Raw genomic sequence first — 14,611 nt, forward strand, 5'->3', positions numbered from 1 at the left:
AAGGCGGAAAAGGGGAGCAAGAAGGGATAGGGATGAGCATAAACACAGAAAAGCAGCCAGCGTTGGTTGGCAAAGGCGAAGAACCGATGCGGTGGATGAATGGGTATTGGTACTGAAAGAGATACGAGTCCTAAAATGTGTCATTTGGCAAAGTGGAAGCTTTAGGTGTAACCGATGGAAAGCAGGGATGGTGGAAAAAGGGCTGTCCTATCTTCCTAGATCCCACTTTAAATTCCAAAAATGTTAACGATTAGTAGTTTTTACTTCGGAAAAAAACGAAAAAAGCAATAATTTATGCTTATACATATTGAACTTATGTTGCTACGTGTGTAGCAATTGGTTCTTTGGAACCGCTTCCTAATTGGTCCTGTTCTGGGAGATCCAGCTATCACACAGGCTAATCCTGTCGTCCCTTTATGTGTACCTAGTACGCCATCTGTCTGTCGGGTAAAGTGGGTACTTGATCGAGCTGATCTTGACAGATCGATATTTACTATACATGTAATACGGTGCCTGTCTAGAACGCATGTGGTCGATATCGTGCTAACAACTTATATAGGGAGAAAAAATCCTGAGATGAAAATTGGTTAAAATGCAAATTGAGCAACATTACACGTAGAGATGGGAACAAAGAACGAAAACTTGTGCAGTTCGTTCAGTTCTTTTAAGTGAGCTAATCAATTGGGTTAATTGTTTGAGTGTAGATCGTCTGCATGTAGTGCAAATCAGAAAGGATTTGGAAGGCTCTTGTGAACTGCCTGTTGATTGAACGAACGAATGAGCTAATGATGGGAATGACTATTCGGTAGCGTAGTTTAACTCAGCACATACTTAAATGCCTAATTCACTTTCTGAGAGTCTTGGAAACTACTGTCGATGTGAGGATTTAAGTCACTTTTGATTGATTTAGCCCTCAAAAGTGTTATTTAAGTTCACTAGCAGTCTAAGTTTAGCATATACTTAAATACCTTATTCCTTTTCTAAAGGCCGGGGGACATTGTCCGTACTCGCTATTGTAATTTTGATTTTTACTAGCGCATCTGGCGACGGCTGACCGAAGCATTTTGCCAAACAATTTGGAATCACTTCAGGAAATATGTTATTTATCCATGGTTTTTACTTAAGCTGGACTGAAAAGCTTTGTAATTGATAGGTGAATATGTGTGCAAGTATTTCAGCCATTTTCACATCGAAAAATGATGAAAATAATACTTTATTTTGAGATCCAGTACAACCATTCCCTCGATGATAAAAAAAAAACTTCATCCAGTCGCCGCCAGATGCGCTAGTGAAAATCGAAACTACACTAACGAGTACGGACAATGTCCCCCGGCCTTAAGAGGTATGGAAACTACTGTCGAAGTAAACAGTTATTAATTAAATTAAACTCTCAAAAGAGTTATTTAAGCACACTAATTACTTAAAGCATTTTGAGTGAGCATGAAGAGTTGAATCTCTAAAGAGTTTAATCAGCTCTTTATGATGACCTAGTTAAACTCATTCACTGCAAACTTAAACTCAGACTCAGAATGTTTGGAAAACAGCCTATTTTCCAATACTTTTCCCAGCAAAAAACGAACACGCCAATGATAAGGTAGAAGATAAGTTATTGAGAATAAAAAGCACCTTCCTACCTAGCTATGGCTATAGCCCTACAACATACACCATCATTTCGATACCTTTTCGGTGCCATTTCGGGGGCCACCCTTTTGTGTGCCACCGCTACCCGAACAACTAATGACACACACAGAGGAGAGGGCTGTGTGCGACATCAAAGGTAAACAATTTGTCACGTTCGGAGCAAAGCGCCAGCAAGGATATTGATGATACCGAATGTCGTACGCCGCCCCGTACCCAACCAACACAGCGCGAAAGGATTTTCCTCCTGATTTCCTTCTGCAACCAAACCGTCGCTTTGGGATGTAAAAAATATAGATCCACGGCATCCCAACACCACACCAAGCCCACTAAAAAACAACTGGAACTGGGGCAACGCCCGGCTGTGGTAGTGATATGTGTGACAGCACACCAGAGTGAAGCAACGGCAGGCAAACAAAATAAAAAAAAAGCAGAAGACATCGCCGACTACGGCGCAGCGGCTTTGCGGAACAAAGTGAAATCACACTCGATGAATATTCAAAATGGATGAATAGGAAAATGCCATTTAGCCTTCAGCCGCCCGACCGCCCTGCTTCTGGGGCGAATCGGAAGTGAGTGATTTGTTGCGGGCGAGGCTGACTGGGCGGGAAGCTGGAGAAGCTTGCGCTAATGGAATTGTCATCTGCCCGTTTCTCGCGGCAAGAAAACCTCGTACGCGTCAGCTGCGCGCCTCGGCAAAGGTCCACTTTGGCACCGCTCTATTTGCTGGCGAGCATGTGGCACATAATTGCTGTGCTCGATTACCCAGCGCTGGGTGACAGTCGTTCGGGAGTTAGCTTCATGAAGAAGGAAACCTTTTTTTGTTGTTGTCGCTTCATCTCTTGTGCTACATTGTTCTGGCGAAAATGATGTCATTTGCATGTATTCCATGGTAAAAATGGGATAATTTTGATCAATCTGCTCTGTAAGGGGTGATTTGTACGCGGATTGCATACCATTCAGGCGCATTTACCTGTGTGTAGGCAATTTGCCCTCGAAAAATGGTCTTTTTAAGTCAGTTCAACCTCTGAAAACGTAATTTGCAACAGTTTGTCTCACTGCAACAATGTAACGGGCCCAGATGTGGGTGCCATTCGAGTGCAAGCAAAATATACAACAAAAAAAAAAAAAACAATAAAACAAAAACATCCTCAGCAACACCCATCGTGCAAATGAATGATTTTTGCGAAATTGCCCCCAAAGTCGCACCAAATCCTGCACGCGTGATGTTTCGCCCAAGCAAACAAACTGGCCGCTCCGGATTATGGGCCATTCACAAGTGGTAGTGCGCCGCCGTACACACCATTTACAAGACCCACCGTACCCTCGCCGCACGTTCACTTACACCGCGCCTCGAGAAGAAGTGGCAGCAGCAGCAAGAAAGAAAAACAACGAACACGTGGCTACAAAGCACTGCCCGGCCGTTGATACTCCAGCACGAAGCGATTGCCCCGCTTTTAGGTGGATTAGCTACCGCCGGCAGAATGTGCCCGTTGCGCTGCGGAACAAACGGAACAAGTCGACGGCGACAGGGTTTGTTCGGAAATTTGCCAACAATCCCACAGCGACGCACGCTGGAAACCCGATCAGAAGATCTGCTCCCATCTGTTAAACTAATCAAAAGCCATCAGTCAGATTGCTTTCGGGGCTTGGGGAACGGGTCGGGCGGTTTTGGAACGAGCGGCCTGAACGATGACAGTGTCAGCGCTGCGTCTAGCGGTTGCGGAACGGCTTAATAGATTTTCCAACGCGCGCGCTCTGTGATGTTAAGCTTTCCTCAGCCGCCACATGTGTTATGTAGTGCAATCGTTAAATCTTCATGTCGTTGTTGGTATAAAGAAGTCTTATTAAGCGACAAGTACAACACACTAGGCTGTAATTTTGTGTTTCATAGCTTGGAGAATTAGAAAATTGATTATTTTCTTATAATTTCCGAAGACATCTGCGCTTAATTTTGGTTTCTGTCTTTGTCGTAAGGGTTTTAGGTACAATTTTTTAAATTTAGTTAGCAAGTTCGTCCCCAAACATCAATCTCTCAGCGCGATTCTATACATTTCACAGCTAATCTGTGCGTGTCTCGCTCTCTCTCTCTCTTTCTTTCTCCACAAATAGTACTATATTTCACCATTTCCGAAACATTACCACACACACACACATTGCCATTGCCGGGTAATCACTTCTCCAGCTACGCGCGTAAGAAGTAAGAGCAAGAACAGTCCCAAGCTGTCGCGCAAGACGCAGCGCAATCAGCAACAGCTTCATAACGCACCCGCAGTAAAAGCCCATGCGCAGCCCGACTTCCGATCAGTCGGTGATCGTTGTTCGTGGCCTGCAGATCGGAGTGTCCGGTGCCGTGAAAAGTAGGTGCAATTGTGTAGTTAGAGGTTCATCTTTACATTCGGCTGTGTTTGAAATATTAGAAATTGTATAACGTTAAAAGTTGTGCGCTCAGTTCAGCTCAAACCAAATGACAGCATTGAAGCGAGATCAGTTTGCGAAACTAAAAGTGCTCAGTGCCCATGCAGTGTGGTTGCTTCGGAAGTTTATCTAAAGCACTTTCCTGTGTAACAGCGTGCGCTTAGATTGGACTGGTAGCCTAATTTTAGTGTGCCACGCAAACTAAGCTGGTTGATAAGAATACAGTTGGCCCCTATATTCCAGCTATATCTAATGCCGAAATTGTGGGAACAGGCTGTCGCTGAGTGTGCAGGATTGATAAAGTGACCAAGAAGCGAACACGCAAAGAGGAAAGGATAAAATAAAAAAACGTGTGTTGGAACACAGTTAGTGACACAGTTTCGTACGGTGCTCTACATTACGGATTACTATTTTCTCAATTTTATAAAATGATCTTACTGTGATTTAAATTTCAATGTTCGTTTAGTGTTTTTACCAAAAATTTAACTTAGTTTGTTTTCCCTTTTCCCTGGCTTTTGCTGCAGTGAAATCATCCGACACCGGAAGCGACAGAGATGTAATGTCTGACGAGTAAACGTCCTCAAAAATTAATCGTTAATTAAATGTGCGTTAGTGCTTGCGGTTTGAGTAAAGTGAAAAGCGTAAAGCTATTGACAGGTTTAATCACAGGGAGGAATAAAAATCACGTTAAATAACGGCTGCGTGTGTATGCGCCAGGAGTGGAATTTTTCGTTCCGTTCCGAGGCGCTATAGAGGACATGCAGCAGACGCATCCACAGTACGTCAGCGTGTCCTTTCAACGGCCCCGGGGGCGAAGGAAGCGACACACGATGAGCACCCCAAGCTGGCGGTATGGTTTGCGGCGGGTGCCATCGTTACTGTTGCCCCTGTTGATCGTGGGCGTTTTGCTAGTGGGCTAGTTGCATATGCAGCTGCCGAACCACGAACGGGTAAGTAGTCAAGAGAGTCCCACACTAACAAAATTCAGATAAAAATTGTGAAGCAAACCTTTAGTGTTCAAAATGATTATAGCTATACGCCTAAAAGTATGCAATTTGTAAGCATAAAGGGATTTTTAATCGTTACTTCACCGTTATGTGTAAAATGATGCAGATAGATTGAACTGCGGAAAAAATATTTAGTTTTTGGAATATTCAAAACAATAGCCCATTTGATATTTTAAAATAAGTAAATGAATAAAACAAATAAACTAAAGACTAAAGATGCTGTCAGTGCAAATTAACATGTACTACCGTAGGATAAAGCATGTAAACCTAACCGATTATTGACCGATCGGCACACTCCATATCCCTTTGATTTGCGTCCCGCCGCACCAGAGGCGTTGTAATCGTTGTAATCATAATGATAATCGCACCGTCAGCAACATCATAAGCACTGTCCGTGTCAACGCTTTGGGGAACGCCACGCTGTTAATCTGCGTAAACACACCAGCAGCACACGCACACGCGGCAATGGGGTTGGCGAATGACACGCGATTCCAAGCGCAAAAACGGCTGCAAACGAAGGCTTATGGAAATTTATGGGTTTTAAATCATTGCTCTTCACTGTCCCCATGTCTTGCGTTCGGAGATGATGGGTGTAATGTGCATCACTGCACCGCCATACATTGTTACGCGCCATGCGTTGGCCACGGACATGTGTTGTAATTAATCTACATCGAGTGCGAAAGGGAGCCGCGCGATACAATCGACAACTTTAAAACCACACACACATTGGAACATTGTATGGGCGGTGGGCGATGGGGCTGAAGAATGTATTAAATTGCTTGCTGTAGTGTAATCCGGCATCACGTACGCTCATTGTCGCAAAAGTCTAACAAAAAAAAAAAAAGAAAAGCTCACAAAACTCGGTCAGCTAGAGTTAGGCTCTCTCGGTGTTGTTGGGTGCATTTAAATATTGCACAATGAACCAAAAGTGTGGATCGCAACAGCAGGGCTTAGTCGTTTTTGTTGAAGGGGTTGGACATAGGAAACACGCTAATTCTTTGCGTTTTGCATTGTTGAACAATGGGGAAACCTAGCACACATGCACATGGTTCGGGCTCGGGTTGTAAATTATTAATGAAATACACCCAAAACACAATCACTAATCTCTGTACGATTTTCAGAGCCTGTCGCACAGCTTTATCCTTATTCGATATCGCAATTCGAAAATCGTTTCAATTTTATTTAGACAATTGTCACGCTACTGGGTGCAAATGGTCTTTGTTTTTTAATCATTTACGATGTCTAGAACGATCATATGCGATTTAAAATATTTTCGATGGAAGTGATATCATATTTTTGTCATTAAGAGTTTGTTTTGTTTATTGTTTAAGATGAAAGATCCTATTTTGAGTATGCAAGTTTCGATGAATCGAATATTCATGCCGAATATTCAATGTATAGAAGTTTACTTTAGTCCATGGAAAATCGAATGCAGGCTTCATAGGCTTCACTACTGAAATGATACTGTTTGGGATTTGGGTTTTGAAAAAAATCCTCTCATCTTTAGACGAATTCACAATAAACTTAGAGATAATCAAAAATATTGGGGGTTGTTAGCCAAAGCCAAAAACCCCTGTAGTGGAAGTAGTTCTTAGTAGATGCAATAATATTCACTTACCTTTCAATGTCTTCAGATGGTCTCGTCGACATGATTGAGCAGTTCGGGATGCCGACCCTTCCGTCCGGCGTATCCCCCACGACCGGGATGTGCAACGGCAGCCGCAACCAGTACCAGCCCCATCCAGAACCGGCCTACAGCATGAACCAAGACACGGTGCTCAGCATACCGACGATCGAAAGCTTTCCGGATGGGTTTCCGCTCGATTTTTCGCTGCTGGTTACGCTACGGGCCAGTCCAAACCTGGAGCGAGCGCCACTGTTTGCGGTGTATTCGAGCGATTCGGATGAGATACTGATGTTGATGGTTGGGCGGGATGTGGCCCTGTACTACTACGACGGCAATCCGGAGGATGACGAGCAGGACCAGTACCAGAACATGGTCAGCTTCGGTGTGAGCATCGACGACGGACGGTGGCACCGGTTGGGCGTGAGCGTGAAGGGTAACTCGGTTACGCTGATCCTGGACTGTGGTACACAGATTACGCGTCCGCTGAACCGAAGGCCTGGAGTGCAGCTGGTGACCGATGGGCTCATCCTGACTGGGGTGCAGCTGAACGAGGAGAATGGATTCTTTACGGTGCGTTACTTGGATGCCGCTGACTACTAAGATCGGTAGAATGTATTGAATTTGAATTTCCAGGGTGATCTCCAACTCTTCATGATCGCAAACACACCGGATGAGGCGTACAACATCTGCACCAAATATGCTCCAGATTGTCTGGGAGGATCCGGTGGAGCTTCAACATCTTCCGGTGGGTCTTCGGGATCTTCCTCCACAGTAACACGCACCGTCACGATACAAAGCACACGGACGGTATCGAACGGTACTGTAGGTGGATCAGCAAGTCGTACCCAGAGTAGCAGCAGTTCCAGCTCTAGCTCTAGTTCTAGTGCTAGTGGAAGGGCTTCCTCACAAGCGAGTGGTGCCAGCATTCGTGATCAGGTACTGCGAGAGTCAGTATCCGTTGCAGGTGGAAGTGGTAGTAGTGCAGGAAATTCGCGATCGAAACAGGCATCGGCTGCAGCCGCTAGTTCGGGAGGTTCCGGAAGAGACTTCGTTGATCTGTACGGTGATGGCGAAGGCTTGGAAGTAATTGGAGATGATGATGACTACTACAACAATCTGGAGTTTGGTGGCGATCTGAGTCGAGTGAATACTGCTGAGACTGGTGCACGAAATCGAACTGCTGCCGCTAGTCCAGGAGCGTACGATCAGCTGCGTCCTGGAGTGCTTCCTCTGCCCGATCCAGAGTACGATGCTTCCGCCGGAGGAGATCCAAGATTGAGTGGTGCTGGAGGTCCAACTGGAAGTCCTCGCGATGGTACGGAGAACCGTACCAGGACAGAACCTGGCAATGGTTATGGTCCAGAGTTTGAGGAAGAAGAGGTAATTCAGGAAATTCGATTCTGCGGAAGTTCTGTAATACAGTGTGACTTGTTTTTTATTTTTTTCTAAAGGACCGATCAGTTGGATTTCCTGCCCAATCTACCGTTACCATCGTGGGAGGTGTGAAGACCATTCGAGGACCTCGTGGACCACCGGGAGAACCTGGTCCGAAAGGTGATCCGGGTCGCGATGGATTGAACGGACAATCAGGACCTCCGGGACCACCGGGCCATGTGTTCATGATGCCACTGACCTCAGCCGGCAATGAAAAGGGTCCAGACTCGCAGGCAGAAGCACTAAGACAGATGCTGTCCCAGCATATGACGGCGATGCGCGGTGCCGACGGTCCAATGGGTTTGACCGGAGTGCCAGGGTCAGTAGGGCCTCCGGGGCCTGAGGGTGCCAAAGGAGAACCGGGCGATGTTGGTGAACCGGTAAGGAGTTGTTTTCCATTACACTTCCTGCAGTTTGATGGACTGCATTTGAAATGTCTTTCTTCTAGGGACCGATTGGACCTCGCGGAGGTGTCGGAGCAAAAGGACGCGAGGGACGTCGTGGCCGATCCGGACGAGACGGCGAACGAGGAGCAACCGGGCTGCAGGGTGTCAAGGGCGAGCAAGGCCCTATCGGACTCCCCGGCTTCCCGGGCGAGAAAGGTGAACGGGGTCGACAGGGTGCGTCCGGAGAGAAGGGAAGCCAAGACACGATGGCGCACAAGGCGAAGACGGTCCGCCAGGATTGCCCGGTATGCCGGGTGAACTAGGACCGCGTGGATTCACAGGTCCACGTGGATTTCCCGGCCCATCGGGGAATCCCGGTCTTCCCGGGTCTGAAGGTATTCCAGGCTCCAAAGGAAACCCAGGCCCCCAGGGTCAACCGGGTGCACCAGGTCAAACAGGTTCTACCGGCCCGGTAGGTCCACCGGGACCGCAAGGAAATCTTGGACCACCGGGCATTCCCGGTCCACATGGAAAACCGGGCCTGCCCGGACTTCCCGGAGCTGATGGTCCACCCGGTCGTGACGGTAATCCAGGTATCGCCGGACCGAAAGGTGATGTAGGACCACAGGGCGTTCAGGGTCCGATAGGATTCCCGGGCAACCGGGGGCCGAAGGGTGACGATGGTGAACGAGGCTCTGCCGGTGATAAGGGCGAAAAAGGTGAGCAGGGACACGATGGCGATAAGGGCGATATGGGAACGCCGGGTGAACGAGGCCATCCTGGAGTGACGGGAGCACCGGGATCGGAAGGACCCGAGGGACCGAAAGGTTTCGAGGGACCGCGCGGTGAGACGGGCATGATGGGACTGACCGGCGACAAGGGCAAGCAGGGCGTGCAGGGTTTCCCGGGCTATCCAGGACCGCCGGGCGACAAGGGCGATAAGGGTTCGTTCGGGATGGCCGGCCTGCCAGGTGAAAAGGGCGAACGGGTAAGTGATGGAAGGGCTTAGAGATGTACATCCAAAGTAAGAATGAATGGACTGGAAGTAAACGTGTTCTTTTTAATTTACAGGGCAATACAGGACTTCAAGGCGAACGTGGCGAAGTTGGACCAAGAGTAAGTAGTCCCTCGAATAAAGGAATCATTATCAATCGTCATCAACATTGGATTGTTGCTCCTCTTTGCTAGGGTTTCCGAGGACCCCGCGGAAGACGCGGTGCTGATGGAGCTACCGGCCCCAAAGGTGACACCGGTCAGCCAGGCTCACCGGGCGCACAGGGAGAAATCGGCATGCAAGGACCGGAAGGACCGCGTGGCTTTATCGGACTTCCAGGGCCACCGGGCAATAATGGCAAGGATGGACCCCCGGGAGCTTCGGGCGAACGAGGACCACCGGTAAGAAGGTCATTTACTGCACAATTTCAGTCTACTTCACTCATTCGCTATTTTTAAGGGTGAAAACGGAAATCCAGGCCCCATCGGTGCTCCCGGTGTTGTAGGGCCGCAAGGACCGACGGGTGAGCCAGGACCGGTAGGAGAACCGGGTATACCAGGATTGCCAGGGCTTCCAGGCGAACCGGGCGTACCAGGCGACACTGGCAAGGAAGGACAGTCCGGACCACCTGGACCTCCTGGCAAGAATGGCCCACAGGGAGGTCAGGGTCTGCCAGGATTCCCGGGCGAACGAGGCATGATGGGAATGCCGGGACTTCCCGGTCTAAAGGGAGAGCTCGGACTACCCGGACTGCCGGGGCCAATCGGGGACAAGGGCCAACCCGGAGAGCCCGGTAAGGAAGGTCCTCCCGGAGCGGAAGGACGTCCAGGACCGCCCGGACCACCGGGTCCAGGAGGAGCAAAGGGTGAGCGGGGTGAGCAGGGACTGGTTGGACCGGTCGGACGAGACGGTTTGCCCGGACAGCGTGGTTTAGCTGGACCGCCTGGCCCTGTGGGACCACCGGGCGAGGACGGCGACAAGGGTGACATGGGCCCGCCGGGCGAGAAGGGTTTCAAGGGTGCCCAAGGTGAAGCGGTAAGTAAGAAAGACTTTAAGGGGACATTATAATGTTACTAAAATCGATTGTTTCCCCGCCTTCAGGGACCCGTTGGTTCGCCCGGATCACAAGGAAGTCGAGGAGAACCGGGAGCCGTTGGACCACAAGGCGAAAAGGGACCTCCAGGAGAGATTGGACGCACTGGACCGAAGGGTGAGGATGGACCGACCGGGTTGCCTGGATCACCAGGACCAGCGGGGCCACAGGGCATGCCTGGACCTCCGGGTATGAAGGGAGGTCGAGGTGACGATGGTCCTCCAGGATCGATTGGACCGGCTGGACCACCAGGAGAGCCGGGTCGTCGTGGCCCACGTGGTGCTGAGGGTGGTCCTGGAGCTCCAGGATCTCCTGGGCCGCAGGGAATTGCCGGTGAACCCGGTACACAAGGACCTCCTGGACCAATCGGACCCGAGGGCAAGGAGGGCGAGAAAGGATCGATCGGACCGAAGGGTGAGGAAGGAAAGTCTGGACCACCGGGTCCTCCAGGCAAACGAGGGCAGCCAGGCTTGGAAGGACCGAAGGGAGTTGCTGGTCCACCAGGATTCCCGGGTAATCCGGGTGAGCCGGGACTTGTGGGACCGAAAGGCGATGTAGGAAAGGACGGAGACGACGGAAAGCAAGGTGAACCAGGATTGCCTGGTGAGCCAGGACCACCAGGACCTGCCGGAGAAATTGGACCCCCAGGAAAACTGGGACCCGAAGGACCTGCAGGACTGCAAGGAACGACTGGATTGGCGGGCGAAAAGGGCGACCGTGGATTGCCAGGTCCTCAAGGAAATCAGGGACTCACCGGCCCTCAAGGAATGCCTGGACCGCAAGGTCCTCCAGGTCTACGAGGTTCTCCAGGACCATCGGTAAGTTGTGGAATTAACTCTACACATTGAAGCACCGCTAATGCGTGTCCTCTTTCAGGGCGAAATTGGTCCCGTAGGTAAACCGGGCGAAAGTGGAGCACCGGGCAAGGCGGGCGAAGTCGGCACCAAGGGCCCGAAAGGTGATCGCGGGCGCCGTGGCCTGAAAGGACATCGCGGTGAGCTTGGACTTGTTGGGCTGAAGGGTGACGCCGGCGAGAAGGGTGACAAGGGCGTCCGTGGACTGCCCGGTCCGGAAGGCTCCAAGGGCGAACCGGGCCCGGTGGGACCGCTGGGGCTGAAAGGTAACGATGGACCACAGGGACCGCCTGGAAACGATGGTCCGCTGGGTCCGAAAGGCACGGAAGGTGTGGCAGGGCTACGGGGTGAGCCAGGACCTCCGGGACCACCGGGACCGCCCGGACCGCCAGCCGATGCACCACTTATCCCACCGGAGCTGCTGTTCCGCATGAACGAGTTCACCATGACCAAGGGCGAAGATCGACAGAAACGTGAGGCTGGCGATGGGGCGGCAACGGAGCTGGACGACGAGCTGCTCGAGGTGGACGACTTCGACGAGGAGATACTGAAGGTGGAACCGCGCAAGAAGAGCAAAAAGAAGAAGACAAAATCGAAGGCGTCGGATTTGGGACCGAAGTTCCTGGACATGTACAGCTCGATCTACTCAATGCGCCAGGAGCTGGATCGGATACGGAAACCGGTCGGTACGCGGGAGAATCCGGCCCGTACGTGTCGCGATCTGCACCATGGACATCCTCAGTTTAAGGATGGTAAGTGTTTGTGGAGGGTCTGGAAGGGGATTTTGGCTACACAATGGTTTGATTTTTCCCAAATTCCCAACAGGCTGGTACTGGATCGATCCCAATCTCGGCATGGGAGATGACGCGGTGTACGTGTTCTGTAACATGACGGCGGCAGGCGAAACTTGCGTCTTCCCGGACATTCACAGCTCGCAGATGCCGACAATACCGTGGCGCAAGGAGAACGACAAAACCGACTGGTACTCGAACCTGCGCGGAGGTTTCAGGGTGAGTTGTGCGATGCAAAGCTGTGGCTGGAAGATCGCCAGGATCATTGATTGCAAATGTTCACTCAATATCGTTGCAGATATCGTACGAAACGGTTGGGACCGTGCAGATGACCTTCCTGCGGCTGCTTTCCCAGGAAGCGTACCAGAACTTTACGTACGCCTGCATGAACAGTGTCGCGTGGTACAGCACGAAAGATGAAAGCTACGACAATGCGATACGGTTTTTGGGCGAGAATGAGATCGACATTGGGTATGACAATTCGAAGATCAAACCTACCGTCTTGGTGGACGGCTGCAAGACGGGCCGGAGCAAGAGCGAGACGGTGTTCGAGGTACGCACGCCTAAACTGCAGTATCTGCCCATTATCGACTTCTACCCCGTTGACTACGGACTGCCGCAGCAAGCGTTCGGTTTCCAGGTGGGGCCAGTTTGCTTTAAATGACAGAGCTTCGATCGATTAAAAAATACAAGCAAAAGGATATTTTATCATCGTTAAACATGTATATGATTTGTGAGGTAATCGGAGCATAGTTGTTGGTTTAAGATTAGTATTTAAAAGATAAAAAGACACACACACAACGCGCGAAGCAAGACGAAGAGGAATCGAGGATAGCTTAAGAACATCGAGATAGTATTTAGGACGATAAGAACGAACATTTACCGATAGGACTGAGCACATTTTTTAGTCAGGAGAGGAATCGACCGATGATCAGAGGGAATAGCAATCACACACCTTCCAATCATTGTCACCATTGTTGTTAGACCTGTTCTAAGATGTACATAGATATCTTTCCCCATTCCACACATTTTTAGAAAAAAACACACACACACACACAAATACGCGCACGTGCATTAGAGAAAAAAAGGATTTGGAAAGAAGGAGCAGCATAATGTATAGAACCGCGAACACCACGAAAAGCTAAGTGATGCTCCAGGCACTGCCAAAGATCGTTTGTTGTTGGAGAATAAATTATCAAAGGATATGAAACAAACATTACCCAACCCGCAAAATCCGCCGTTGCTATAAAATCTACGACGTCGAGTAGACGTCGAGTGAACGTCGACTGGACGTCCCCGCTGCGCAAAGCGACGGAAGGCGTTATGGCGTTCTGAGAATTTTATCATTCCTTCCTTCCCGCTGCGCAAAGCAACGGAAGGCGTTATGCCGTTCTGAGAATTTTATCATGCTCTCCTTTTCTCTCCAACGGCAAATTTGTCGAGCAGCTCGTCGAGCTGCCCGTCCCTGGCTCCGCCTCATTCCCCTCGCCTGAGCGCGCTGCCGAAGGTTTGGATGTGTTGGTGCGTCAGACGGCCAATCGCTGTCAGCCATCGTCCGTGCTCTTTCCCTCCCTAGCGCTATCTCATTCTCGCATATGGTCAATGCTCGCGAGCTGTTGTGGCGCCTAAAAATGCCGTTAACAAACATTGCGGCGATGAAGTTACATTTTCACAAATCAAACCAAAAAATCGCAATGAGTTCAAACACTGCAATATAAAAATGACTAAGGAATCGCTAGTTTACGCAGGAGGGTTTGCTGTGCAACGCGCAGAATCCTAATCCGCATTAACACGTTCAGTCCGGCGCTGATTTTCATGAGCTTACCGTTCCGCCGGCATCTAGAACGCAAGCTGATTGTGGAACCGGTATACTGGAAAGTTCACTGGCAGTCCCTGGAGCCTGCCATCGAACTTAACGTGTTAAGCATTAAGCATAACTTTGTTACACTAAGCTTTTGCTTTCGTATGGTTTAGATTACACAGATATGCTGAGCCGTCAGCGCATGGGTGTGTACGTGCGTGTGTGTGCCAAAACTGTCGCCAAATGTGTTTTCTTCCGGAATGTTATGATCGATCGAAGGAAGGTGTTCATGACAGTGGCGGAGTAGGGGGAATCGGGGGCGCCCTAGGCGGAAAGACGATTTGAGGCCCCTGTAAATGGTAACTGATGACCGGGAGGAGGGGGTACTGGCATACAGCTGTTATGAGATTTAACATTATACTTAAATTGCCGGCGGGGGGGAGGGGGAGTGCAGAAGGTTCTCCAGCGACGGGGCCCCAACGACCATCTTTCCGGCGGCCCTTGTCGCTAATAATCTGTCCACTTGTAGACATACGGCATACTACAGACTAGCGATATTCGGCGACCG

At 49.9% G+C, this 14,611-nt stretch overlaps 1 protein-coding gene across 1 annotated transcript; it reads left to right on the top strand.

Annotated features, from left to right (window-relative positions):
- Positions 1 to 4,747: 4,747 nt before the first annotated feature.
- On the top strand, positions 4,748 to 13,456 carry LOC121602231 (collagen alpha-1(XI) chain-like; the record flags this gene model as incomplete). Its single annotated transcript, XM_041930985.1, is given in 13 exon segments — positions 4,748 to 5,006; positions 6,698 to 7,260; positions 7,324 to 8,070; positions 8,142 to 8,504; positions 8,573 to 8,768; positions 8,771 to 9,498; positions 9,582 to 9,626; positions 9,699 to 9,905; positions 9,964 to 10,539; positions 10,606 to 11,415; positions 11,474 to 12,203; positions 12,277 to 12,461; positions 12,541 to 13,456. Coding segments are annotated over 13 exon segments (5,775 nt in total), but the record flags the coding sequence as incomplete, so codon positions are not given.
- Between the last annotated feature and the right edge of the window lie 1,155 nt (positions 13,457 to 14,611).

This window comes from Anopheles merus, unplaced genomic scaffold (assembly GCF_017562075.2).
Source record: "Anopheles merus strain MAF unplaced genomic scaffold, AmerM5.1 LNR4000368, whole genome shotgun sequence".
NCBI lineage: Eukaryota > Metazoa > Arthropoda > Insecta > Diptera > Culicidae > Anopheles > Anopheles merus.